The sequence below is a fragment of the Leucopleurus acutus genome (assembly GCF_964270905.1).
Source record: "Leucopleurus acutus genome assembly, chromosome: 2".
NCBI classification, from domain to species: Eukaryota; Metazoa; Chordata; class Mammalia; order Artiodactyla; family Delphinidae; genus Leucopleurus; species Leucopleurus acutus.
The window spans coordinates 22,586,905-22,612,692 of NC_139143.1; the positions used below are offsets into that span (position 1 = coordinate 22,586,905).

At 46.9% G+C, this 25,788-nt stretch overlaps 1 protein-coding gene across 3 annotated transcripts in view; it reads left to right on the plus strand.

Moving 5' to 3' along the window:
* Window positions 1-25,788, plus strand: part of CNIH3 (cornichon family AMPA receptor auxiliary protein 3) — a gene marked incomplete at both ends in the record, with an annotated part of 119,608 nt that overhangs the window by 47,279 nt on the left and 46,541 nt on the right. For 2 of the 3 annotated variants that reach the window (XM_082833783.1, XM_082833785.1), the window contains 2 exons: window positions 1,046-1,114; window positions 6,843-6,890. In XM_082833783.1, coding sequence (XP_082689909.1) covers window positions 1,046-1,114; window positions 6,843-6,890 — 117 coding nt within the window. The remainder of the gene's footprint in view (window positions 1-1,045; window positions 1,115-6,842; window positions 6,891-25,788) is intronic. The other variant, XM_082833784.1, reaches the window with a different exon arrangement.

Consider the following 25,788-nt stretch of genomic DNA (forward strand, 5'->3'; position numbering starts at 1 on the left):
CAGGAGCTGATCGTCCGGCTGTGGGCGGCTAGAGATCGGGTTGTTTCTATTCCTGTCAACTCTGCTTTCTTGATTTTTCTCTTCTCCTATTTGCCTGACTTCTGTCCATTTAACTTCTAATCAGCATCTCTGCCAGAATAAACAAGAATAAAAAGTAAACAGCTTTTTCCTGAAGGAGAAAATGGGAAGTGCTGGTTTGAAGTTTTAAATATTTGTATGCCTTTATCCAAACTCCAAACTACTCTCATCGAAACAGAGTTACTCTACATTTTTGTGAAGCACAGGAAACTTAAAAAACTTTATTTGGGGGATTTAAAAAATTGAGATATATTTGACATACAGTATTGAGTACATTTAAGGTGTACAGCATAGAGATTTGCTACATTGATGTTGCAGTACGGTTGCCACTGTAACGTTAGCTAACACCTCTATCCCATCACATAGTTATCATTTCTTCAAGTACTGGGAACAATTAAGATCTAGTCTCTTAGCAAGTTTAATGTTTATAATACAATTTTGTTGTCCATAATCACTGTACTGTGTTAGGTCTCCAGGACTTATTTATCTGTTAGTTTTAAGTATCTACCCTCAAACAACATCCCTCCCGTTCCCTCTTTTGGGGATTTTTTTTTTTTTTTTTTTTACACGGGCCTCTCACTGTTGTGGCCTCTCCCGTTACGGAGCACAGGCTCCGGACGCGCAGGCTCTGAGGCCATGGCTCACGGGCCCAGCCGCTCCGCGGCATGTGGGATCTTCCCGGACCAGGGCACGAACCTGTGTCCCCTGCATCGGCAGGCGGACTCTCAACCATTGCGCCACCAGGGAAGCCCTCTTTTGGGGATTTTTTAAGCATACACAGACATAGACAGGAGAGTACAATCAACCCCAGGTGCCCATTACCAGCTTTGACAGTGATTGACCCCTGGCCAGTCTTGTGTCATTGATACACTTCACCCGCCTCCTGAGTTATTTTGGACCAAATCAGAGGAAGCTTTTGATGTGGTGCATTGACACTAACATCTTGATTCTGTGTTTTCTGTTTCAGATAATTGCCTTTGATGAGTTAAGGACGGATTTTAAGAACCCCATCGACCAGTGCAACCCTGTTCATGCGGTATGTGGTGGGTGCTGGTGGCCGGAAGGGTGGTGTCACCCCAGGCCACCCGGGGCCTGTGAAGGAGGGCGAGGTCTCCATGAGTAGGATGAGTGAAGCGCAGGCTCGGCCCGGGCTGCACCTCCATGCCTGGCTCGGGGCAGCTGAGGTCTCCATTTATCATGCAAAGTCGAGTATAGCAGTCCCACCACCCGGGTGGGACAGGTCTGTGTGCTGTGGCTGCGGAGTCCTCAAGGCCCCATGTTAGTGGGTTTTGGCTACGCCCCCTTGAACAAGGAGAGAGGCTCAGGCTGGCCACCATGTTGGCAGGTGTAGGAGCATCACCATGGCTGTCCCTGCTCTGCACTTGGCCAGGTTTCTCTGAGGGAGGCTTGCAGGGGGGTTGTTGTATGCAGCTACTCACCCCATATCCTTCACCCGGGAAGCATTCATCTCGGGAGGCTCTGCAGGCCTGAGGTCAGCTTGCCTCCCCCTGGGGAACCCGATGCCGTCTGGTTGTCCGGTCCGGGTTCAGCATGTGAGAGACCTCCTGCCCCAGCACCTGCTCTTCCCAGAGTTCTGCTGCGCCATCTGGCTTGTCGGGCCGTGCCTGCTGCCCTCCCACGTGCCCTAGAATGGATGCAGAGAGAGGCCTCGACGCGGGGAGAGGAGGGAGACCTCACGTCTGTTGAATGGGGGTGGGTGTTGGCTGTCCGCCCCTCTGCTCAGTGCAGCCCACATCCCAGAGCCAGGCACCAGCCCGCCTGTGGACAGAGCCTTTTCCAGACACTTTCCAGACCAGGACCACTGGGCCCAAAGGATGGAGCTCACGGTTCACGCGAGTCCGTCTCTCAGCCTAAGCTCGCTGGGCCTGCATTGAGTTGAACTTCCTTCCAGGCCCTGGTTTCCAGCGCCAAGGCACGCTTTTGTTTGAATAGTTGTTGATAGTTTGATAGTTTCAGTCAAAAGTTTTAGAGAGAACACCGGAATTTTCTAGTGTGAATATATATATATATATATATATATATATGAAAAATATATATTAGTATGAATATTAACCTGGAAGGCTCATGACATCATTCTTTAGTGACAGGGACGAGAGGTCTGTTCTCCTTAACTGCAGGCCCCCTGAAGAGGGCTGTGCTCTTAGGGAGGTACCAGAAGACCAGGGGAGCAGGCTTTGGTGTCACCCTCTCTAAAGTACAGGGTTATTATTGGAGTTGCTTTTTTGCGTTTTTACTACATGCTAGGACCTATATATATGTAACCTATAATCCTCACAGCTCTGCTAGACAGGCATTATTTACCCAGTTTATAGACTCTTATCCAGGGACTCAAAGCTCATGAGCAGTGAAGTCAGGATTGGAGCCCAAGTCTGCCTGTGTTCTTACCACCTACTCTACATTGTGCCTTTAAGAGCCTGATTTTATAATCCCTTTGGCATCAAATTCTTTGATTCTATGAAAGAGAGCCTAACCCTCTCCAAGTCAACTGTGTGAAGCGGAATTTTGTGACAAGTTGGAAGAATCCCTAAGATCCACCTGAAAACTTACTATATCTTATGAAACTTGTCATTATTCAAATCCATTTTGTTTCCAACTGCCAGCCTCACCACCACCAGTGATAACTTGGCTCCTGTAGGCCTGAACGCGTTGCACCTTGGGTCTCCTTTCTTTCTGGATGCTTTTGTGTTTGGCCCCAGCGTCCCACACTTGGCTCGTCAGCATCGACTGGGTGCACAGAGCTGCCCTAGTCCAAGAGGGTGCTTCTGTTTGGAATGCCAGGGAGTCAGGAGCCTGCTTCCCTTCCTCCTGGTGGCTTGGGCTCAAGTTAGAAAGCGGCTCACTTAGAACACCCAGAGTTTCTTGTGTGATCTCAGGGTAAATACTAGTGAAGAAATAGTGCCCTGCCCCTCAATTCCATCATGCGAATTCAACACTGGGGTGCAGGAGGTTGGCCAAACCATGAGACGGGTTTGTGGAGCCCGTTTCCATCTCACCTTGGCAGGTTCCTTAGTTCGGGCAGAGCAAAGGAAATTAGGACCCGTGTATGTCCCACTGGGAGCTTCTGTGCAAGGTCAGTGCAAGGACAGAAACTGCACACGGTAGGCGCTCAAATAACTATTTGTTGATGAAAGAATGAATGACTGAAGGGTGAGGTTGCATAGCAGAGAAGCTGGATCTCAACTCTTTATTCCTATTATTAAAGCCACACTTCTTCACAGATGTAGGAAACAAACTTATGGTTATCAGGGGAAGTGGGGGATGAATTGGGAGATTGGGATTGACATATACACACCACTATATATAAAATAGGTAACTAATAAGGACCTCCTGTATAGTATAGGGAACTCTACTCAGTACTCTGTAATGACCTATATGGGAAAAGAATCTTACAAAGAGTGTATATCTGTATATGTATAACTGATTCACTTTACTGTACACCCAAAACTAACACAACTTTGTAAATCAACTATACTCCAATAAAAATTAAAAAAAATAAAGCCACACTTTTAATTAGTTAATGAATTAATTAAGGAGTCTGGGTCCCAAAGGCCAGACATCTCATGGATAGACTCAAGCCCTTAAGTAAAGGACTCTTGTCTGAGATTTCTTTTTTTTTTTTTTTTTTTTTTTTTTTTTTTTTTTTGCGGTACGTGGGCCTCTCACTGCCGTGGCCTCTCCCGTTGCGGAGCACAGCCTCCGGACGTGCAGGCCCAGCGGCCATGGCTCACGGGCCCAGCCGCTCTGCGGCATGTGGGATCTTCCCGGACCGGGGCATGAACCTGTGTCCCCTGCATCGGCAGGCGGACTCTCAACCACTGCGCCACCAGGGAAGCCCCTTGTCTGAGATTTTTTAAAAAATCCATAGAAACCCTAAATGGAAGTGTATTAGACACATTTCCCCCAGTTTTTATGATGTTCCTCCCTGGCAGGAACTTAAACGCTTTGGAAGCCCCATTTAACTCATCTTTAAGCTCTTTGGGCCCCTGTAGATCCTCTGAAGCAGCATCTCAGGCTCAGGTGGCTTGACAAAGCTGCTTCACTGCTCGGTAACTCCAGCCCTGGGTGGACTTGTGTTATAAACAATTGCTGATTGGTGTGATGCTTTTTTTTTTTTAAAGAAGATGTTGGGGGTAGGAGTTTATTAATTAATTTATTTATTTTTGCTGTGTTGGGTCTTCATTTCTGTGCGAGGGCTTTCTCTAGTTGTGGCAAGCAGGGGCCACTCTTCATCGCGGTGCACGGGCCTCTCACTATCGCGGCCTCTCTTGTTGCGGAGCACAGGCTCCAGACGCGCACAGGCTCAGTAGTTGTGGCTCACGGGCCCAGCTGCTCCGCGGCATGTGGGATCCTCCCAGACCGGGGCTCGAACCCGTGTCCCCTGCATTAGCAGGCAGTTTCTCAACCACTGCACCACCGGGGAAGCCCGGTGTGACGCATTTCTAAATCAATGTGCATGAGGCCCACTGGTTCTTTGGATTTAAGCTCCAAATATTGTCAGACCCTCTGGGTAGACCCCTCTTCCATGTGGTAGGAAGAGGAGGAATGTTTGTTTTAACTCCTAGTTTCTCATGTTAACCCTTTCCCCTTCCTTTTGCCAGCTGGGCATTTAATATCATTGTAAAGTAATGAGAAATGTCCTTTAGAGGATCTGACTTGCTGGGGAAGGAGCTAGCGTGTGTCCTGAACCTCCCTCTTACATGCCTGTTATCTCACACCTTTTCCCACTATTCTCCATTTAGGCAGCCTCAGTGCCCAGCTCTGTTTGTGCTTGTGTGTGCACGCATGCACACACACGTGTGTGAGGAGGATGTGGTCTGTCTTCCTAGCCATGTGGATGCTAATTTGTCCTGATGTGGGCTCTTTCCTCTGGGCTTAAAGGGTGCACAGGAATCACTATATTTATGATTTAATTAGGGAAATTGAAGTATCCCAGCCACCTGTCTTCTCCTGATCCACAAGGAATCTCATTATGATCACATCGACCGCAACCAAATTGCCTCAGTAATGACGCACTGGGAGATGCCACAGCTGTGTTCAGAGTGGCTTCAGAAATCGCAGAAGTCTCTGCGGGAAAGGGGAGGCGGCGCTTAGTGTGTTAGGCGAGCATCATCACCTGTGCAGCCCCGGAGCGTCTTCCTTTGGCAGCGAGCCAGACTCTGGAGATAGACTTGGGCATCTTGAAAAGTCTTAGCCCGGGGGCACTGCTGGTGTCTAATTGAGTGGGAAGATTGCTTCCTCTAAATACAGCCACTTTAGAAAAATAAAACCAATGGGCAGAGAACTTCCCCACCTCACACACTAATCAGGCACACGTGCTCTTCGCGGCTTGAATGGGAAGCCCTCCCCGGGGACCCGACCGCAGCCTTTGGATTCATGAGCATGTGGTGCCCGTTCTGTGGTTTGACTGTCTTATAGGGACACAGAGGGTGCAGGAAAAAGTACAGAAACCTGTGCTGGGCTGAGAGGGAAGCTGAGCCCATGCTGTGTGCTGGGAAAGTTCAGTTAAGAGCAAATAACTATGACAAGGTAGATGGAGAAAAACTCAAAGCTCTTTTTTTCCTTTCAATTTTATTGAAATATAACTGACATATAGCAGTGTATTTAGTTTAAGCTGTATAGCATAATGACTTGACTTACATATATTGCTTAATTGCTTAATTGGTTAACATCCATCATTTCATACAGATACAAAAGAAAAAAGAAAAAAAGTGATGAAAATTTTGGGATTTATTCACTTAGCAGCCTTCAAATATGCCACACAGCAGTGTTAGCTATAGTCATCACGTTGTACATTACATCCCCAGGAATTACATCTTATGACTGGAAGATTGTACCTTTTGATCGCCTTTATCCAATTCCCTCTCCAGCTCTGATTACCACAGATATGAGTTGGTTTTGTTGTTCTTGTTTTGTTTTGTTTTTAGATTCCACATGTAAGTGAGATCATACAGTATTTGTCTTTCTCTGACTTATTTCACTTAACACAGTGCCCTTGAGGTCCATCCATGTTGTTGCAAAAGGCAAGATTTACTTCTTTCTTATGGCTGAATAATATTCCATTATATATGTGTATACCACAACTGCTTTATCCATTCATTTGTCAGTGGACACTTAGGTTGTTTCCATGCCTTGGCTATTGTAAAAACTGCTGTTATGAACATGTGGGTGTAGATATCTCTTCAACATAGTGATTTTGTTTCCTTTGGCTATATCCGGAAGTGGAATGATGGATCATGTGGTACTTCTATTTTTAACTTTTTGAGGAACCTCCATACTGTTTTCCACAGTGGCTGTGTCAATTCACATTCCCACCAACAGTGCACCAGGGTTCCCTTTTTTCCCACAGCCTCATCAGCACTTGTTACCTCTTTGCTTTTTGAGGCTAGTCATTCTGACAGGTGTGAGGTGATATCTCACTGTGGGTTTAATTTGCATTTCCCTGGGGATTAGTGATATCGAGCACCTTTTCAGGTACCTGGGGGCCATCTGTATGTCTTCTTTGGAAGAATGTCTATTTTCCTCTGCCCATTTTTAATTGGATCATTTGGTGTTTTGCTGTTGAGTTGTATGAGCAGAAACTCTTGTTAGGGAAAGCCACTTGAGTGAGAGCATGGAGGTCATGACTGGGAGGGATCTGTGGTGGGTTCTGCCTCCTCTACTAGGGGCTGAATGTGGGGCTTCTCATGTTCTTTCAGCAGAAAATCTAACCTCCCCTCTCTTTTCTTTCCCATGCATCCTGATAGAGGGAACGGCTGAGGAACATCGAGCGCATCTGCTTCCTTCTACGAAAGGTCAGTGCAAGCACCCGGTGACAGAATTTGGATGGTCACGTGGTCACGGTGGTCACACAGTGGGAGGGGCTGGTGAGGCTCAGTGCCTGCTTCGGTCCTGTCTCCCCACAGAGGCAAATGATGGCGGGGGAGGAGGAGGTGGGAGCACGTGATCACTTCTTTGGACACCTCCAGAGACAGGAGGAGCTAATTAAAAGGGAAGGCCATCAATCAGTGTCAGGACAGCACTGGATATTTGCAAGTGCCCTCTGGTTGGATTTAGAGGTTCTTTACCTTTGCATGATGATGGGTGGCATTTACAGCTGATGTTGCCTCACAGCCTTTGTTCCTGTCTGATGCGGGGCTCAGAAACGCTCCCACCTTGGCTCAGCCAAGTTTTTAACTGGTTGTTGGGTTTCCTTTGAGGTTTCAACCTGCCACTCAGCTTTGCAGTTTGACTGACAGCATCATGAGGAGTGTCGGAGGGGTGGGAAGGGAGATGTTATTAAAGCGGGAACCAAGCATTTAGAGTTGCTCTGAATGGCTGGGCAGTAGGTCACAGCTGCCCTCAATGCATTCAGGAAGCACACGTGTGCATGCATATTCACGTGTGCATGTGCAGCTCAAGTTGAGTATTTAGCAGGACTCTGTGACGTAGCTGGGGTACCTCTGTGGCAGAGAGACCAGTGTGCCACGCTCCGGTAAGGAAAGGGAGTACTTTATTTGCAGCAAAGTGTGGAGAACAGCAACTTGCATGTAAAACTAACAGTATCCATTGCCTTGAACCAAAGGACATCCCCGATCTCTGTTCAGAGCAGATGCGCTACAGGCCATAGGAAAGCCACCTGTCAACCAAAAAGAAGTTTTTGAGCCTATGTGAATAGGAGAGAGACCAAATGCCATGCCAGAAATTGATGGAAGGGAAACAATTTTGCAAGCATTTGAAATCTTTTCTACATTTCAATTAATGATACCTTTCCTTGGGAGAGAGCTTCATCAAGAAGTCAATGATTTTTCTAGCTAATTACTTGTCCTTTAATGTTTTCCAAGAGACTCAGTATGTCATAGTTCCACATCTTTGTCACAGTGGGGAAGTAAGCTCAGATAATGAAAGTACCAGTGATCCGAGGAATAAAACAAGATTAAGAAGATAGCACATGACATTTGGTATTAAGGGAACTTCATCAATTTGTAAATTATTTTCCCAGATAATGTCTCGGACACCAATAACCTGCTCCAGCTGTCACTTCCCTAGACTCTAGTTTGTTCTTTAAGACTGACGCCCAAGTGTCTTTCACACTGCAAATTGCCCTTTTTTCCCCATTTTGAATGTACCATCCTGAATTCTCTGGCAGGGCAATAACCTACATCCATCACATTTGAGCTTTGCTCGTTTTTCTGTGTTGCTTGACCACTGACTCTAGCCAGACAGCAGGCAATGGCCTGTGGCTGCCTCTGCCGAGGTCCCACTTTACTGTCCTGTGCTACACGGTAAATCCTGTTACTTAACCTATTTTGTGTAAAGGAGTTTGTATCTGCTAATCCCATGGTCCTCATTTGTCCTTCCCCTCCTCCCTCTCCCCTTTGGAAACCAGACATCTATTTTCTGTGTCTGTGAGTCTGTTTCTTCTGTTTTGTATATAGATTCATTTGTCTTATTTTTTAGACTCCACATAGAAGTGATTTCATTTAGTGTTTCTTTCTCTGTCTGACTTACTCAACTAAGCATAATATTCTCCAGGTCCATCCATGTTGCTGCAAATGGCAGTATTTCATTCCTGTTTTATGGCTGAGTCATATTCCATTGTATATATGCACCACATCTTCTTTATCCGTTCATCTGTTGATGGATATTTGGGTTGCTTTCGTGTCTTGGCTACTGTAAATAGTGCTGCAACTAACATTGGGGTGCATGTATCTTGTGGAATTATAGTTTTGTCCGGGTATATGCCCAGGACTGGGATTGCTGGATCATATGGTAGCTCTATTTTTAGTGTTTTAAGGAACCTCCATACTGTTCTGCATAGTGGCTGCACCAATTTACATTCCCACCAATAGTGCAGGAGGGTTCCCTTTTCTCCACACCCTCTCCAGCATTTATTTTTTGTAGACTTTTTGATGATGGCCATTCTGACAGGTGTGAGGTAATAATACCTCGTTGTAGTTTTGATTTGCGTTTCTCCAGTGACACTGAGCGTGTTTTCATGTGCCTATTGGCCATTTGTATGTCTTCTTTGGAGAAATGTCTATTTAGGTCTTCTGCCCATTTTTTGATTGTTTTTTTTGTTGTTGTAGTTATTGAGTTGTATGAGCTGTTTGTATATTTTGGAGATTAACTCCCTGTTAGTTGCATCCTTTGCACGTATTTCCTCACATTCCATAGGTTGTCTTTTTGTTTTGTTGATGGTTTCCTTTGCTGTGCAAAAGCTTTTAAGTTTGATTAGGTCCCATAATAGTCTTTTCATTTCTTCATTTCAACAGTGTCCATGACATGGCACAAAACTTATATTTACCACATGTAGTCCTTACATCATATTTGTATTTTTAAATCAAATTTAACTCTTTATTGTACTCCTTACGACACAGAAGGTCTCTAGCCTACAGTTTCCATCCCATTCCTTTCCTCTGTGTTTATGCCCCCTCCCCTCTTTGTAGTCTGTATTTTAACCTCACAAATAAGTTCTCAAGCCAGTTCTGGTTCCTTGCACTGGAAGAGTGGTGGAGGGTGGTGGTGATGTATACAGGCTTCTGCTGCCTCCTGCCTGTGCCCTGATTATCTGTGTAACCCTCAGTGTGACTCTGAAGTGGGGGTGATAAGTACAGCACCCTCCTCGTGGAGTTGTGAGAATTAAATGAGATAATACATGTGCGTCTGGCTCATCAATGCTCGGCACGTACTAAATGTTATTGTTATTATTATATGACACTTAGCTGATACCTAAAACTTCCCGTAACATCCCCGAGCACACCCGTGGTGCTGAAGGAAGCTGAGGTAATCCTCGGCTGGCGGCAGCCCCCTTAGCACCTCCTCCCATTTTCCTGGGGAACTGTCATTTGACGTTTGAGCAGAGTCACGGGGCAGGAAGGCCTGGGCCTCCTCTCTCCTGGCTCATTTCGAATGGGCTTCTGAGTTCAGATGCCCAAGCTGTGAGCACGTGCTGGGGGCGGTGGAGAGGGCTGATGGACTTCGTTAGCATCCCCACCTTCTGGGAACTGTACCTTCCAAGAAATTTCTTGGAGCTCGGCTCCTAAACACCCCAGAATGTGATGCATCTCAGCAGCTGATTGTTGTTAAACCGCCTCCTCAGCTTTCCCGGGAGAAAGGAAGGGATTTTCAAAGGGGATCCATCTTTAGCTCTGTAATTATCAGAAAATGTGCTCTCTGGGAATGTGTTCTCTGGGTGATTGTCTGAACTGCAGGATTCTTGCGTCCACACAAGGATTCTTGCGTCCACGCAAGATTCGTTCTTCCGTGGCGACAGCCGCTTGCCCCTTGCGCTCCCCACTGGGCATGCTGCCACTCTGAGGGTCGCTGTCAGGTGCGGGTTTGGGAGCGTGGAGAGCGTGGAGAGCAGACGTTGGTTAGATGGCTGCTCTCGGGCACGCGAAAGGTCCTTGTCCGGAGGACACTGTCTAGGGGCCTCCTGTTGCGTCTCCAAGTTCAGGCAGTGGTTAGAGGAAGTGAACTTCAGTGAGAGCCGCAGATTGGCATGAGACTAAAGAGAAACTTTCTTCATAAGCAGCTGTCCTCTGACCTTGAGGTTGGTCGTCCTGGGGGCTAAGAAATGTTCCCCTCCCTTAGGCGGAGTTAGACAGCCTGATGTCTGCGATGGTTTTGAGTTAGACGGAGCCCGCCTGAGAGGGGCGACTTAGTTGCATAGTTTGGGATGTCCCTTTGGTTTGACAAATCTGTGATTCTCCACTTCGCCCCCTGATTTCCCCGAGAGTGTGTCCAGTCTCACTGCAGGTTTTCTGACAGTGGTGGATATAAAAAGCTCTAGTGTGTGGGTAATTTTCACTCTCTTCATTGAGCAGTCGCAGTGGGACAAGAAAGAGGACGATGAGTGGGTTGGGGGTGAGGGTGAGGGTGACGGTGTTGAGTCCCTCTGGGGGCGGGGGGGCCAGGTGCTCCAAGTTTAATTCTGGAGAGAACAAGGCAGCGGTAAGGCCACGAGTGTAATCACTGATGGCCACCAATGCCCCTCCCCGTTTCACGCTTATCAGAACCACACATCTGTCTTAGGGGAGGCATCATGCTGTGAGGTGAAGCTGAATGGTGTGAACCTGGTTGCACTGCAGAAATTCCGCGATGTGCTTCTGAAAGCAGGGCCTGGGGCATCTGGGGAATGGATATGACACTTCTATAGTGTAAAGTCAGTTTGCTAAGTAGGAAGATTGCATTATTGTTCCCAATTCTTCACCCTCCCCCGTATCCAGGACTGGCTATGTAATTTGCAGGGCCCAGTTAAAAATGAAAATGTGGGGCTCCATGATGAAAAGTTATTAGGGATTTTACGAAGCAGAGGATTCAGCCAAAGGTGGGACCCTTCTGAGCGTGGGACCCAGGTGCATCTGCACGGGTGACATGTCCCTGAAGCCGGCCCTGCCTGTATCCATGAACTTTGCATATGATTTTGCAGTTCCTCCTGAGAGAAGCAGAGTACATTTCCCCTCCCTGCTGATGGAGGACTCTGCCATGTGACGGGATGTGTCCACTGGAATGTGGCTGGGCTTGTGTGTACTGAGGCCTTAAGAGTTACTGGGTGCTTCTGCTCCTTTTCTTGCACTTCTGACATCATCAAGGCCAGCCCTCTGGTGCAAGGAACATGAGAGGCAGGGGATACAGACCTGAGGCCACCTGTAGCTCAGAGCCAAGCACACTAGGTCAGGTGACCCCTAGTCAACCTCTAGATGCATGAGCAAGTATAAATGATTATTGTTTTAGGGAACCGAATTTTGGAGTGATTTGTTATGCAGCATTATTATGGCAATAGCTAACTGATACTATAAGCATCTGCCACTTTTATAAGGGGGAAAATCTTCTTTTTTTTTTTAAAGAGATTTTATTCTGTGCCAGAGATCAGCCATTTGCTGACTCTACAAATTTATAAAATAGACAGTTTCAAAGTCTGTTCCAATTTCTTTGACCTAGGAGGAAGCTACTAAATACATTTATGTACCAGAACCTAGAGAAAGACTCATGTCACTTTGGAGCACACAATTTGTTGTGCATTAACTGCTTGGGAGAATGGTGACGACGGTGCCTTTTCTCTAATTATTGGCACTCCCTGCCACAAGGGATTGGCTTGATTTCCGGTCTTTTTAGCCGTTAACGCAGTTCTTCCTGCAGGGCTCTGGAGGGAATGGTCTATTTTCATGGAGAGACATAATACAGGGAAAAGGGACACAAAAAGTCAGAGGCAGTTGTGTGGAATGCCTTTGAGAGGCCATCCTTGACTCAGAAGTTTTCCAGATCAGAATTCTCTGTGGCTTGGGGAATTGCTAAGGCGTGACAATGCTGCTTACTTTTCCTGAGTGACTACTGTATGCCTTTGAAAGGATTAACTCTTTTAATCCTCACAACATTTCTATGAAGTAGTCATGATTAATAGCCCCACTTAAAAGATGTGTCATATTTCATAAGCTGGTAGAGCTGGGATTTGAAGGCAAGTCTGTTTGAACAGAGTCCACATTTTCAATCACCACATGAAAGGGGAAATTGTTGGTTCGCTTTCAAACATGCTCCTTAAGGACCACTACTACAGCAATATTGCTCAGCTATTTTAGAGGGAAGATACAAATACCAAAGCTACAGAGGGCTTCTGGGACCCTATAATATGCTTGGCTCACCATCATGGGGCCAAGTGGATTCCTTTAAGGCTCTTTTCTAATTCTATTTAATTTCTTGGTGGGATGGTTCACCCCTAGAGGGAATGTTTGAAGAAAAGTAAAAATCTCCTGGAATAAAACTTGCATAGTTCAGAAACCATGTCTCACGTATAATTTATCTACAGATGCTTTCTGTGGCAAACTCCTTGTTAGTCAGAGGGAAAGATGGGACATTTTACTCGCTGTGTAAATAGTGATGCTGTCACGGGGTTGCTGAACCAGAAGCCAGAGGAGGAGCCCTGTCCTCGCTTCACTCCACTCCCGAGGCTGCAGCAGGAGAAGCCGAGGACTTCACAACAGCTGCCTTACGTATGGGCTCTGGCCTCTCACTCGAATCTGGGGAGCTGGTTGGCCCTATCCTCATTAGTTCTCCATTGCCATGATATTAGCGACTCAGGACAACTACGATTTATCTTTCTCATGAGTCCATGGGTCATCTGGTGGTTCCACTGATCTTGCCTGGACTTATAGGGAGAAGGGGGTGTTCTTCTGGTCTTAGCTGGGGCTCATTCAGGTGTCTGGCAGGCAGCAGACCGTAAGCTAATCTAGGATGGCCTCAGCTGGGATGGGCCATCTCATTCTCCAAAGACTAATCTAGACTTGTTCTCATGGTGTCATAGAGAAGCAAGAGAGGAAGTGGAAATACACAAGCACTTTTTCAAGCTTTGGTTTGCATCAGCTCTATTAGTGTCCTATTATTGGCCGAAGTGAGTCACATGGCCAAGCCCAGGGTCACGGTGGGAGGGACTACAGAGTTACAGGGCAAAGGGTGTGGATACAGGGAGACCATTAATGGGTACCATGAATGCCATCAATCTACCACATATTTGTAGGAGAGGGATGAGTTATCACCTTACTCCTGTTAGAATGGGGATGAGATAGCAGATGCTAGTGAGGATGTGGAGAAAAGGGATTCCTTGTGAACTGTTGGTGGGATTGTAAATTGGTACAGCCCCCTGTGAAAAACAGTATGGAGGTTCTTCAAAAAGTTAAAAATAGAACTTCCATGTGATTCAGAAATTCCACTGCTGGGTATATATCCAAAGGAAATAAAAACACTATGTTGAAGTGATGACCTGCACCCCCATGTTCGTAGCAGCTTGTTTTTTTACAATAGCAAAGACAGGGAAACAACCTAAGTGTCCACTGACAGATGAATGGCTAAAGCGCTTGTGATATATATATTTCAGACATAAAAAAGAAGGAAATCCTGCCATTTGTGACAACATGGCATTGTGCTAAGTGAAATAAGTCAGGCAAAGACAAATGCTGTATGATCTCACTCATGTGTGGAATCTAAAAATAAAATAATAAGAATAACAAAACAGACTCATAAAAAAGAGATCAGATTTTTGGTTATCAGAGGGGGCGAGGGAATTTGAAGAAGGTGATCAGAAGGTACACACTTCCAGTTTATAAGATGATTAAGCACTAGGGATGTAAGGTACAGCATGATGACTGCAGTTAACTGGTATATGCTATATTTGAAAGTTAGGAAAGTAAATCCTAAGAGTTCTCATCACAGATGAGAAAAACACATTTTTCTTCTTCTTTTGTATCTATATGAAATGATGGATGTTAACTAAACTTATTGTGGTAGTCATTTCACAGTATATGTAAGTCAAATCATTATGCTATATGCCTTACATTTACACAGTGCTGTATGTCAATTATATCTCAATGAAACCGGGGGAAAAAGGCTCAGAGGTTGGAAATTTTGCAGATTTTCTCTAGGATGGTGACATAGACTCTTAGATGTGTGGGTCTACACCTCTATGGTGGTACTTGCAACACTGCATCATTGTCTCTTTGGATGCCTGCCTCCCCCATTAGTTTGTGAGTTCCACGAAGGAGGAACCCAATGTCTTATTCATCTTTGAATTCCCAGCACATAGTGGGACATAAGGTTGATGTTCACTATATGATTGGGAGATGAACCGCTAGAACTGGAACAGACCTTGAAGGTCATCTAGCCAGATCCCTCTTTTTCAGAGGGGAAATTGAGACCAGAGGGCTAATGGTGAGGTGACACCAGAACCAGGGTGTCCTGGGCTGCTTGTGCAGCTCGGCCACAGTGTCCTTCTCAGAGACTGGGGTCACTGCAGCTGAACAGAACTCGACTCAACAGCAAGCTCTCTGGAGACAGGGACCATCCCTTCCTTGTTCACTAGTGTGTCTATAGGACCAAGCGCGGTATCTTTCAATGAGTAACATTTCCCCCATCCCTACCCCCTATCAGTGGCCATTTCACAGTGAGTAGCATTTACTATGCATGAATTCTGTCTTTCCCCCCTGGGTACTGATCTCAGAGGGACAGCAGTAAGCGGTCTTGAAGAGATATCTTAGTTCCCTGCCCAGGAATTGAACCTGGGTAGCCTGGGTGAAAACCAGGAATCCTAGCTGCTAGTCAACCAGGGGCTAGAGGCTAGAAGCAAAGTTCCCTGGCTCTTGCCCCATTTGAAAGCAAAAATGTTTCATGGAGGCAAAAACTGCAAAAACAGGTACAAAATTTATTATTAGAGACACAGCACAATAAGTGGGAGAGCACACAGAGGAGGTTTGTTTATTTAATACAGAAGCAAGGCAGAAATACACACCTGGAGAGAAGGACTTTGGGCGCCCTCTCTAATGAGAGGTGATTTAAATCACTTATGTAGGACAGTCCTTCCAGGTCTTTGTTTACCTTTGGCCAATTATCTCATTTCTTTTCCCACATCTGACCTGTTCTAAGACCCTCCCCAACATGCGTGTGCAACTTTTTGCTAAGGTGGATTCCACCGCAGAGGCCTGTAGGGATATGTCCACACTTACTATGGGGTGGTGCCTCTTCCCTTTTTCCCTTCCCCAAGGAACCTTCCTGCGCATGTGCAGACAGGGAAGTTCTCCTTGACCTCAAGAGTGGTCATCTCACCTCTTTACTCCAGCAGAGCTCAGCTTCTGCCACCAGCTTTGTCTTTGGAGTGTCTGGGGAAAAGAAAGCTTCAATTTTACTCCGCTGAACAAACACCAGCAGTCCAGCCCAGGGGTCCATCTACCTCCTACCTCAGTACAACCCCACAGCAAGCTGGCATAGGATAGGCCTGGGAATAAGGCTGCACATCTTTATATTGTGGAGTTCCAGGCAAATATTGTGGAAAAGATCGACAGAGAAAGACCAAGGCATCGTATGATATCCCTTTCATAGAGAATCTTTAAAAAATGATACAAATGAACTTATTTATAAAACAGAAACAGACTCACAGACATAAAGAGTGAACTTATGGTTACCAGGGGGGAAGCGGGGAATAGGTGGGGAGTTTGGAATTGACATGTACACACTGCTATATTTAAAATAGTTAACCAGGACTTCCCTGGTGGCACAGTGATTAAGAATCCGCCTGCCAATGCAGGGGACACAGGTTCGATCCCTGGTCCGGGAAGATCCCACATCTTCCCAGACCAGGAAGGCAACTAAACCCGTGCGCCACAACTACTGAGCCATGAGCCACAGCTACTGAGCCCGCATGCCCCAACTACTCAAGCCTGTGCGCCTAGAGCCCGTGTTCCACAACAAGAGAAGCCCGCACACTGCAACGCAGAGAAGCCCCCGCTCACCGCAACTAGAGAAAGCCCATGTGCAGCAACAAAAACCCAACACAGCCAAAAGTAAATAAATATATAAATAATTTTTTAAAAAGGTGCTTTAAAAAATAACTAAATAAAAAAAACAAAATAGATAACAAACAAGGACCAACTGTATAGCACAGGGAACTCTGCTCAATATTCTGTAATAACCTAAATGGGAAAAGAATTTGAAAAAGAATAGGTACATGTAGATGTATCACTGAACCATTTTGCTGTACACCTGAAACTAACACAACATTGTTACATAACTGTACTCCAATATAAAAGAAAAATTAAAAAAGAAACAAAATAAGTAGTTCTCTAGTGCAAAGTGGTCTCTTTTAGGTGGATTCATGGGGGGCAGGCCCTGCTTGGGCAATATTATCATCTGCAGCAGAATTCCAAGTGTGAGGAGAGTTCCCTAAACCTTCCTCCAGTGAATACTCTACATGTCCTCCTGTCATGACAACTATACAGAAATCTTAGTTCCTTCACATCATAAGAGGTGGTCTCCTTAGTACTGTAAGTATTCAAGGACTTTATTTTCATAATTCTGACTGTCTGTGAGCAGCTCTGAAGGTCAGCCACATGTAGTAATCTGCAATAAATCGGCATCATGAATTTGAACCCTGCATGCTTTGAGGCTAGTGGCATGAATGAGCCCAGTCAGCTGCCTAGCACCCTCATCTTAACACGCTTCGTTGTTCTCCACTCATTATTGTACATCCAGGAGTTCTCATCAATAGCTCAGAGAGAGCACTTAGAATTTACTGTGAAACTTTGCTGCCTTTATTGTGAAAAATCATATGCTAGGATAGTGTCAGGAAGTGGCGAACGGTAGAGTTCACTGTTCTGTTGTGTTTGTCATCAGTGGCACTGGTGGTTTCTAATCGTTACGCATCTCAAAATCCCCCATGGAGATTTTCCAGCATACATCTGCTTAAGAAACACTTCCAGAAATTCTGCTCTAGTAGGGAGGGTCCAGTATTTAGAAAATGCCCATATGTGCTTCTCATGGGTGGCCAAGGTGGGGGAACACTGTGGGAAATATCTGGTGAGCTGGGTAGTTGGTGAATGTGCTGGTGATTCATAAGCAGCTCCCCAAAAGACTCCCCAGGATCTGGAGAATTGAGTCTGCTGAGGGAGAGGGGAAAGGGAGAAGAGCTTCAACCCATAGAGGCTGGCAGTGGGCGGGCAAATACGGCCAGCTGCCGACTCCTTTGTGGATTGCCCAGGAGTGCTGAGCCCTGGGCTTGAGGAACATCTCCCCAGTCTGCTCCGTCCTGGCTGTGTGTGGAGGGAGCATCTTCCTGACTCATGGCATGATGGAAGCTTGTGCCGGTCAGCTTCACAAAGGAAATCCAGAGGCCCTTGTAGTGGTGGAGGAAGAAATCCTGAAACCATGATTGACCTTAGGGTGCATCATTGAGAGTGGTCCCCAACTTTGACTCTGCCTCACATCACATCTGGACAGGTTATTAAAAATACAGATTCATGAGACTTCCCTAGTGGCGCAGTGGTTAAGAATCTGCCTGCCAATGCAGGGGACACGGGTTTGAGCCCTGGTCCGGGAAGATCCCACATGCCACAGAGCAACTATGACCATGCGCCACAACTACTGAGCCCACTGGCCACAACTGCTGAAGCCCGTGTGCCTAGAGCCTGAGCTCTGCAACAAGAGAAGCCACCACAATGAGAAGCCTGTGCACCACAACGAAGAGTAGCCCCCGCTCGCTGCAACTAGAGAAAGCCCATGCGCAGCAACAAAGACCCAATGCAGACAAAAATAAATAAATAAATAAGTTAAAAAACAAACAAACAAAAAAACCAACTTAAAAAAAAAATACAGATTCATGAATGCCCACCCCCTGTGATGCTTAATTTTATATGTCAAATTGGCTGGGCCATGGTGCCCAGGTATGTGGTTGGACATTATTCTAGATGTTTCTTTGAGGGTATTTTTTGGATGCGATTAATGTTTAAATTGGTGGACTTTGAATAAAGCAGATTACCCTCCATAAGGTGGGTGGGCCTCATCCAATCAGTTGATGGTCTCGATGGAACAAAGACTGACCTCCCCAAATAAGAGGGAATTCTGCAGGAAATGGCCTTCAGACTTCAACTGCAAGGCTGGCTCTTCCTGGATCTCCAGCCTGTTAGCCCCCCTGCAAAATTTGGCCTTCCAAACCACTACAATTGCCTGAGCTGATTCCTTAAAATCTCTTTCTCTCTCTATCTCTCTCTCTCTATATATGTCTATATCTCTGTGTATCTATAAACACACACATACATGCATCCTGTTCATTCTGTTTCTCTGGAGAATCCTAACATATCCCCATCAATCCTGGGAAGTTCAAGTTCAGTAGGTCTGTGGAGGGGCCCTGGGCCTGCTGTGTAACTGAATCTCCTGTGAGTTGGATAAAATGATCTGCCTTCACCAAATGGTAAATATTTGCTCCAGGTCACTCAGCTCATGGGTCTGGTTCCAGAGCCCATGCTTACTCCCCTTCTCTCTTGCTGCTTCCGTCCATAGGAGCTGGTAACTTTGCACACCTTTTGTAGAGCTTCTGTTGACCCTAGCGGTCAGTCTCTACAGGCGGCTAACCAAGAGACTGACGACACTCAGTTTCCCCTGTAGTCTTCACAGACTGTGTGGGCCAGAAGAAGGAGGCTGGTTAACTTAACCGCATTCATCGGCAAAGCAGATTCTCACAGCAGGACCTAAGCAGATTTATGGACTCTCAGTAGTTTTGCTATGAGAAATCGCCAAGTCATTGACCTTTCTGACAGAAATCGTTTGCTTTTCTGTCACACCTTTTTCCTCTCCTTAATATACAAAGGAACTCCAGGTATTGTAGGACGTGATGGAGGCAGGAAAGCGTATTGGGATATGGGTTCCACTGTGAGTAAAAGATACAAGGGAGCCTGCGCTGTCTGGGGGGGAGCCCGTCCAGGCTGAGGGTGGGATGGGAGGGGGACCCTGCCTGCCAGGGTTGTCTGGGGACCCAGGCTCCTCCTGCCCTCAGAGCTCTGCCATTGCTAGGGCATTTTCTTGTCCATGTGGTCCATGAGGGCGTCACACCATGATGTCCTTTCAAGCAGCAGGATGGAGGGGGAAGAGGAAAAGGGCCGTTTCCGTGAAGGATGTGACCCAGAAGCTGCACACATCACTTCCGCTTAACTCATCAGCCAGATCGTAGGCAAATGGCCACATCTGGTCTTTTGTGGGGGTCTCTATGCTCAGCTCCAAATTGAGGATTTTATTCCATAGAGAAGGGGGGGTGGACGCTGGATGACAGCTGCAGGCCTTGGTCTCAGGGAGGAATTCAGTCAGCAGAGTGGCCAGGGCAGGGCACCCAGCCACCGACGTGCACCCCAGAACTCCAAGGGCAGTGTGAGGTGGCCAGTGGGGATGGCGGGCAGAGAGACTAGGCACTAGAGGTTGAGGTGATGTCTGATGGTACCTGGAGGAGCCTGGGCATGGTCGAGGGTGGAGAAAGGAGCTGGGGAGTCCTGGGTGTTGGTCTTGGCTTCCGATGGGAGCCATTCTGAATTTCTTCATTCATTCAACTGGAGTTCCTTTCGGCCTGCTATGTACATAGTCCTGTATTATGTGCTGATGTGTGTGTGTGTGTGTGTGTGTGTGTGTGTGAGTGATGTGTCAGTTGTGAAGACCTCCATTCAGCTAAAGGGGGTCTCGTTTTTCTCTCTGATTTCCTTCCCAAGAATTTCAAAGCTCTGATCACACAATATCTTGTATTACAGTCACTTGTACACATTATCTTACACAGCTGTATTCTTGAAGGTGGGGATCACGTCCTCCTAATCTTTGTATCTGCTGCGTTGCCTAACGTGGTATCTGATTCATGTTAATTAGCTAAATGTATCGGTGAACGTGAGCCTGGCAACCACACAATGACTCGGATTATGAGTTTCATAATGTGTGTGGCAGAATTATCACTGCTGAGCATGGGATTGAGGCAAGTGAAGGAAACCAAAGAAAGGGCCATGGCAGGTGTGATGTGCTTTGTCTTAGCAGAGCACCTTCACTGCCCAGAGGGTGAGCATGGGAATGGATGTAGTTAGAGGGCTGGTCTTCAAGCTTGGCTGTACCTTGGAATCACCCGGGGAGCTTAAAAAGTACTGTTCCTGGATCCCACCCCCAGAGTTTCTGTTTCATTGGTCTGGAATGCAGCCTGGGCATTGGTGGGGGTGGAGAGGAGGTTTGAAAAACTCCCTAGATGATTCTAACGTGTAGCGAGGCTGCAAATCACTGAGTTGGAGGGTAGGGCAGGCTTCGGCAATGCAGGTGGGGAGGCATTTTCCTTTTCTCGGTCCGCCAGAGTATGATTTAGAGAGCCGTAATTTTCTAAATGGTACCAGAGTAAAAGCAGTAATTTACCAACGGGTGCCCAGGTGAACTGAAGGAATGAGCGCCTGACTTCCTGCTTCCCAGGGTATGGTCAACCCAGCAGGTGACTCATTGCAAGTAATCGGCAGACAACTTGTTTTTTCGGTGGGAGGTTTGCTTCTAGATGCTCCCTCTTCCAAAATGTGATGAGAAGTAAAAATTCTGTTTTTCGACCCCCCAAATGCCCACCCTTTCAGATACTCAATTCTTGCCCTTTCTAAATTGCTGAATGAAAAAGCAAGAAGCATTTCTGGGTCACGTTTCTAGTCCACAAAATGTGCCAGTATTACCAAATCCTGATGGCCTCTTGTTCCCTGTAGCACTGGCCAGTCTCTGTCTCTCCCAACAATTGGAACCGGGTACCAGCCTCTACCCAGGCAGGGAGCCTGAGAGCCCTGCAACTCAGATGAGAACTCCTACGGGCTCCCGGCTTGTGCTGAATTAATTCCGATGCTCCAGACGTATCTTCTCCCCACGGCATAGCTGTATTGCGGCATTACCATGCTGGTTCCATTCGCAACTTGTATGTGGTTTGTTATTCTTTAAGCAGTTTGGGGCATCGGGCCTCCCCCAGCACAGAGTTTCACTGGCTCTGATTCCTAAGCTGTCTCTATGGCACAGACAATTATGAAACACATGGGGTTTTGTTTCATTAGGATAAAACCCGGCCGTAGACAAGAAAATGCACTGAATATGTTAAATGTGCTATACAAATGCAAAATGCCATTATTATAAAGGGACAGAAAAAGCCATACTGTTCCCTTTCTGTGTCTGCTAAATGGTCAAAGCAGTGATGAAATTCTGGAAGACAGTGATCACCGATTATAGCACAGGGAGGTGGGTGGGCAACGCACAGCAAGAGCAGCTCTGCTACTGTGGCCTCTTTACTGGTGATATCACTGCTGTTACCACTCAGTGCATCAGCATAAAGTGGCACCAGTGCCACTGGTGTCCTGGTAGAAACTAAATAACGGAGCCACTTAGGCAAAGTTCCTGCCTTCGGGAATGTGTACGCTGTTCAGATGACGTCAGCAGGATGGACTGATAAAACGACCGACAGTGCATTTTCTGCGAGGGTCTGTATGATGCTCTTTGTATAAACTAGACTTTAATACACACACGACTGTGGTACTTCAAATGCTTTCTGATAGCGGTGATGCCAACTGTTAATAGAGACCAAAAGCGATGGACGTTGGGTTGTTTTCAAACACCTGACATTTGTGTTATTCAAGTTATTGATAAAGTACTTCAAGCCCAAATATTCTGGACTTTAAAAGGAAGGAAGTGTGGGAGGGGAAAGTCAGAGGTATGATTCTTTGTAAAATGTTTGTTTTCCTTAGTCGACTATAAAGTCGGTGAGGGCAGGGTCTGGGTATCTTGTTCACCGCTTCTCATTTTACCTAGAAAATAGCACCTATTCAGTAACTCTTTGCTGGCAGAGTGGCTGAATGTGCTCTGCACTTTACCCGCAGTCTCTGATTTATTCTTACACCAACTCTGTGAGGTGAAGATGGGGAACTGAGACCCCGAGGGCTTGCATCACTTGCCCAGGTCACTCAGGGTAGTGAGTGCTGGGTCTGGATTCAAATCACTCTGACTCCCAAACTCCTGCCCTTTCTAGCAGTCCTTATGTCTCCAGGCACTAGGGGTTAGAAGCATGTTTCTTTGCATTTCCCAGGACAGTTCCATACTCTGAGTTTTGCAGAGCACACTTGGACACCACCCTCTGACACACTGGCATCAGACGATCCACTGTCAGCCACGTGCATGTGCGTGTCTTGCACTTGTCCAGTCTGACTATCAGAAGGAGGTGAAGAGGTTTTGACTAAAGGCCTCTTCTCAATTTTAAGAGACTGTTGGGAAACGGAGGCTTGGGAGAAAGAACCTACAGAAGACACTGTACCCTCTAGTGCTGGTACCCTTGGGGTCTGTGTTAGTCTGCTAGGGCTGCTGTAACATAGTAGCCACGGGTTGGGTGGTTTAGACAACAGAAATTTATTTCCCCACAGTCTGGAGGCTGGAAGTCCAAGATTAAGGTGTCAGCAGGGTGGGCTTCTTCTGAGGCCTCTCTCCTTGGCTGGCAGATGGCCACCTACTTTTTGTGTCCTCACATGGTCACCCCTCTGTATATCTATGCCATAATGTCCTCCTCTTATAAGGACACCAGTCATATTGGATCAGGGCCCCTTCTAATGACCTGATTTAACCTTAATTACTGCTTTAAAGACCCTCTCTCCAAATACAGTCACATTCTGATTTACTGGGGGTTAGGGCTTCAACGTATGAATTTTGGGAGGCGGGGGCAGGGGGGGACACAATTCAACCCATCACAGGATCCACACACCAGGGAAGAGTTTTTATGGAAATGACATCCCCTTGGTTAGGAGCAGGGATTGGCCTTACCTTGGATTCTACTCCTTGGCGAATAGCAAACAAGAGTGAAGAGTGAGCCCCTGGGTTTAGATTTCAGGAACGTTTTCTTATCATCCACGGGTGGAATCTGGTGAAAGAGAAGGCAAGACTCTGATTCTTTGTGTTGGATTTTATTGCATGTTTATCAGAATAAAGAGCGAACATATTCTGAGCAAAGCCTGTGAAGAATTGCTCCCATCATTCTCCAGGAGAGATGGTCTGAGCAAACGGGACAGAGCCTGGCCTCTTCATGCTGTCACACCCCTTGCAGGGAGCAGCGTGTGAGGCCAGTCACCCAGGCATAGACAGTTGACTCAGCGCACGTGGGACGAGCCTGGGTCATTCATCATTCTAATTAGCCCTGGCTCCTCTCTCCCCAGCAGGCCCAGGGTCAGGACCAAATCGAGGTATGTGTTGTGAGCTTGTGCAGAAGGGCCAATTGCTAAGGTGGACTGAAGTTATATAATTATCGTAACTATTTTTGTTTATAGGACATCCTTTCCCAGGAGAGAAGCACTTCCCTTCCCAGGCATTTCCCTGCCCAGAAGTTGTCACTTCGTAGCAGGACGGCATGATCCATTCTGGGGCTGGAGGAAGTAATAAAGAACACCGCCCACCCATAGGGCCGTGCAGGCTGCACAAAAAGTCATTATATGCATGGCTCCAGGGAAGGTCGACACGAGGCTCCTTCTGCAATGCAGACAGTGACAAGGGGCCTTGGGTTCTTTTTCTTTGCTGGGAGAGGTGAGCTTACCTAGACGTAGAAGGTTGGTCCTTAGTGGCCTAGGAAAAGCTTTTACCATGACAACAGTGTTTATTAAGTTACTGCGTGTGGCGTAGAATATGCCAGATGTTGTGCCAAGAGCTTGAATGGGTCATCTCACTTAATGCTCGTCTCTGACGTGGATGCCGTTATGATGTGGGCATCACTGTGGTCCCCTTTCACCGATGAGCATGTTGAGGGCAGAGGGGTTAAGGAGCTGAGGCTAGTACGTGCAAAGCCAGGATTTGAATCTAGGTCGTCTTACCACAGAGCTTGCTCTTTGGGTTTTCTTCATTAATTTTTTTTTTGTTTTTTGCGGTACGCGGGCCTCTCACTGCTGTGGCCTCTCCCGTTGCAGAGCACAGGCTCCGGACGCGCAGGCTCAGCGGCCATGGCTCACGGGCCCAGCCGCTCCGCGGCATGTGGGATCTTCCCGGACCGGGGCACAAACCCGTGTCCCCTGCATCGGCAGGCGGACTCTCAACCACTGCGCCACCAGGGAAGCCCTTCATTAATTATTTTAATTGTAGAAGTAGGATGTCCTTGTCTTAACTAGAAAGTGATGCTCAGTTAAAATGAAGAAAATACTAATAAGCCCCCAACCCCTCTCTATTCCTGACTCTCTGACATAACTCATGTTAAAAGCTTGGGTCTCTGCCCTGCTCCTATCTCCATGCACAAACACAGACAAATGTACACACACGTGTGTATGTGCATACACTCAGAGTTGGCCTTTTGTTTTTTTCCCAATAATTGCAAAAAATTTTCCTATAACTTTTCCCTCCACATACCATTTCATTATGGACACCCCTCTAGATCAATATAGTACTAGAGATCTAACTCTTTTAAAAATAACCGCACAAACTCTCATAATATTCCATAGTACACACAATTGAGTCAGTCATGTCCATATTTATGGACATTCTTTCTGTTTTCAGTTTTATTTGGCCCCTATCAGTAACCCTGCTATAAACACCTTTGTGTGTTTATATCCTAGGAGTGTGGGGTTATCGGGTTAAACAGTATATGAATTTGTACTTCTTAAAAATTTGCCGGATTACTTTCCCAAAAAGGTTGCAGCAATCTGTGTTCCCACCGATGGTGTAAGAAGGTGTCTGTTTCTGACATCGTCGTCACCATGGTGGGGCGTTATTGGGGAGCCCTCCCCCCCTCACTGTCTGCAGGTACAGCCCCGGGAAAAATGCAGACCTCAGCGGTCGGGGAGTTGTTCTCATAGACCCGAGTTTCTCTGTCTTGGAAGCACACTTGAATCTCCTGGGGAGATTTTAAAAATCTCGGTGCAGGGGCCCCATCCACAGAGAGCCTCTCTTAATTGGTCAAGGGGGCACAGGCAGCGGTGTTTGCAAAGCTGCCCAGGGGATTCTAATGGTCCGCCAGGGTGGAGAGCTTTTGAGAGCGATCCTGCAGACACCAGGGTCCTTCCTCACTTCCCTTTCTCTTTCCCTCACTCCCTCACCACTCACCCCTAACCCTAACCCTAGCCCTAACCCCCTGATTGCCCTTTCTCTTCCCCTCATCCCTTCTTCCCTCCTCGGGGCCCTCTCCTCGCAGGTCAGTGGAGTCTTTACTGGAAGCTGCAGGTACTATATCCCTCTGCCAGCAGCCTCTCACTCACTGTCCTGGTCCCACAGAAGCGCACTGGTTGGAAGGGCTGACTTTAGCCCTTGCAGCACGTGCCCTGCTGGAGAGCCTTCAGGACCTTGGACGGCTGATGCTCTTGCGAGAGCCTCCTGGCTCATGCGGGTTTGGAGCACTGTCTCCGGGAGAGAAGGGGCCACATCATTCCTCTTTCAGGACCAGAGAAGCGTGGAAATGCTGCC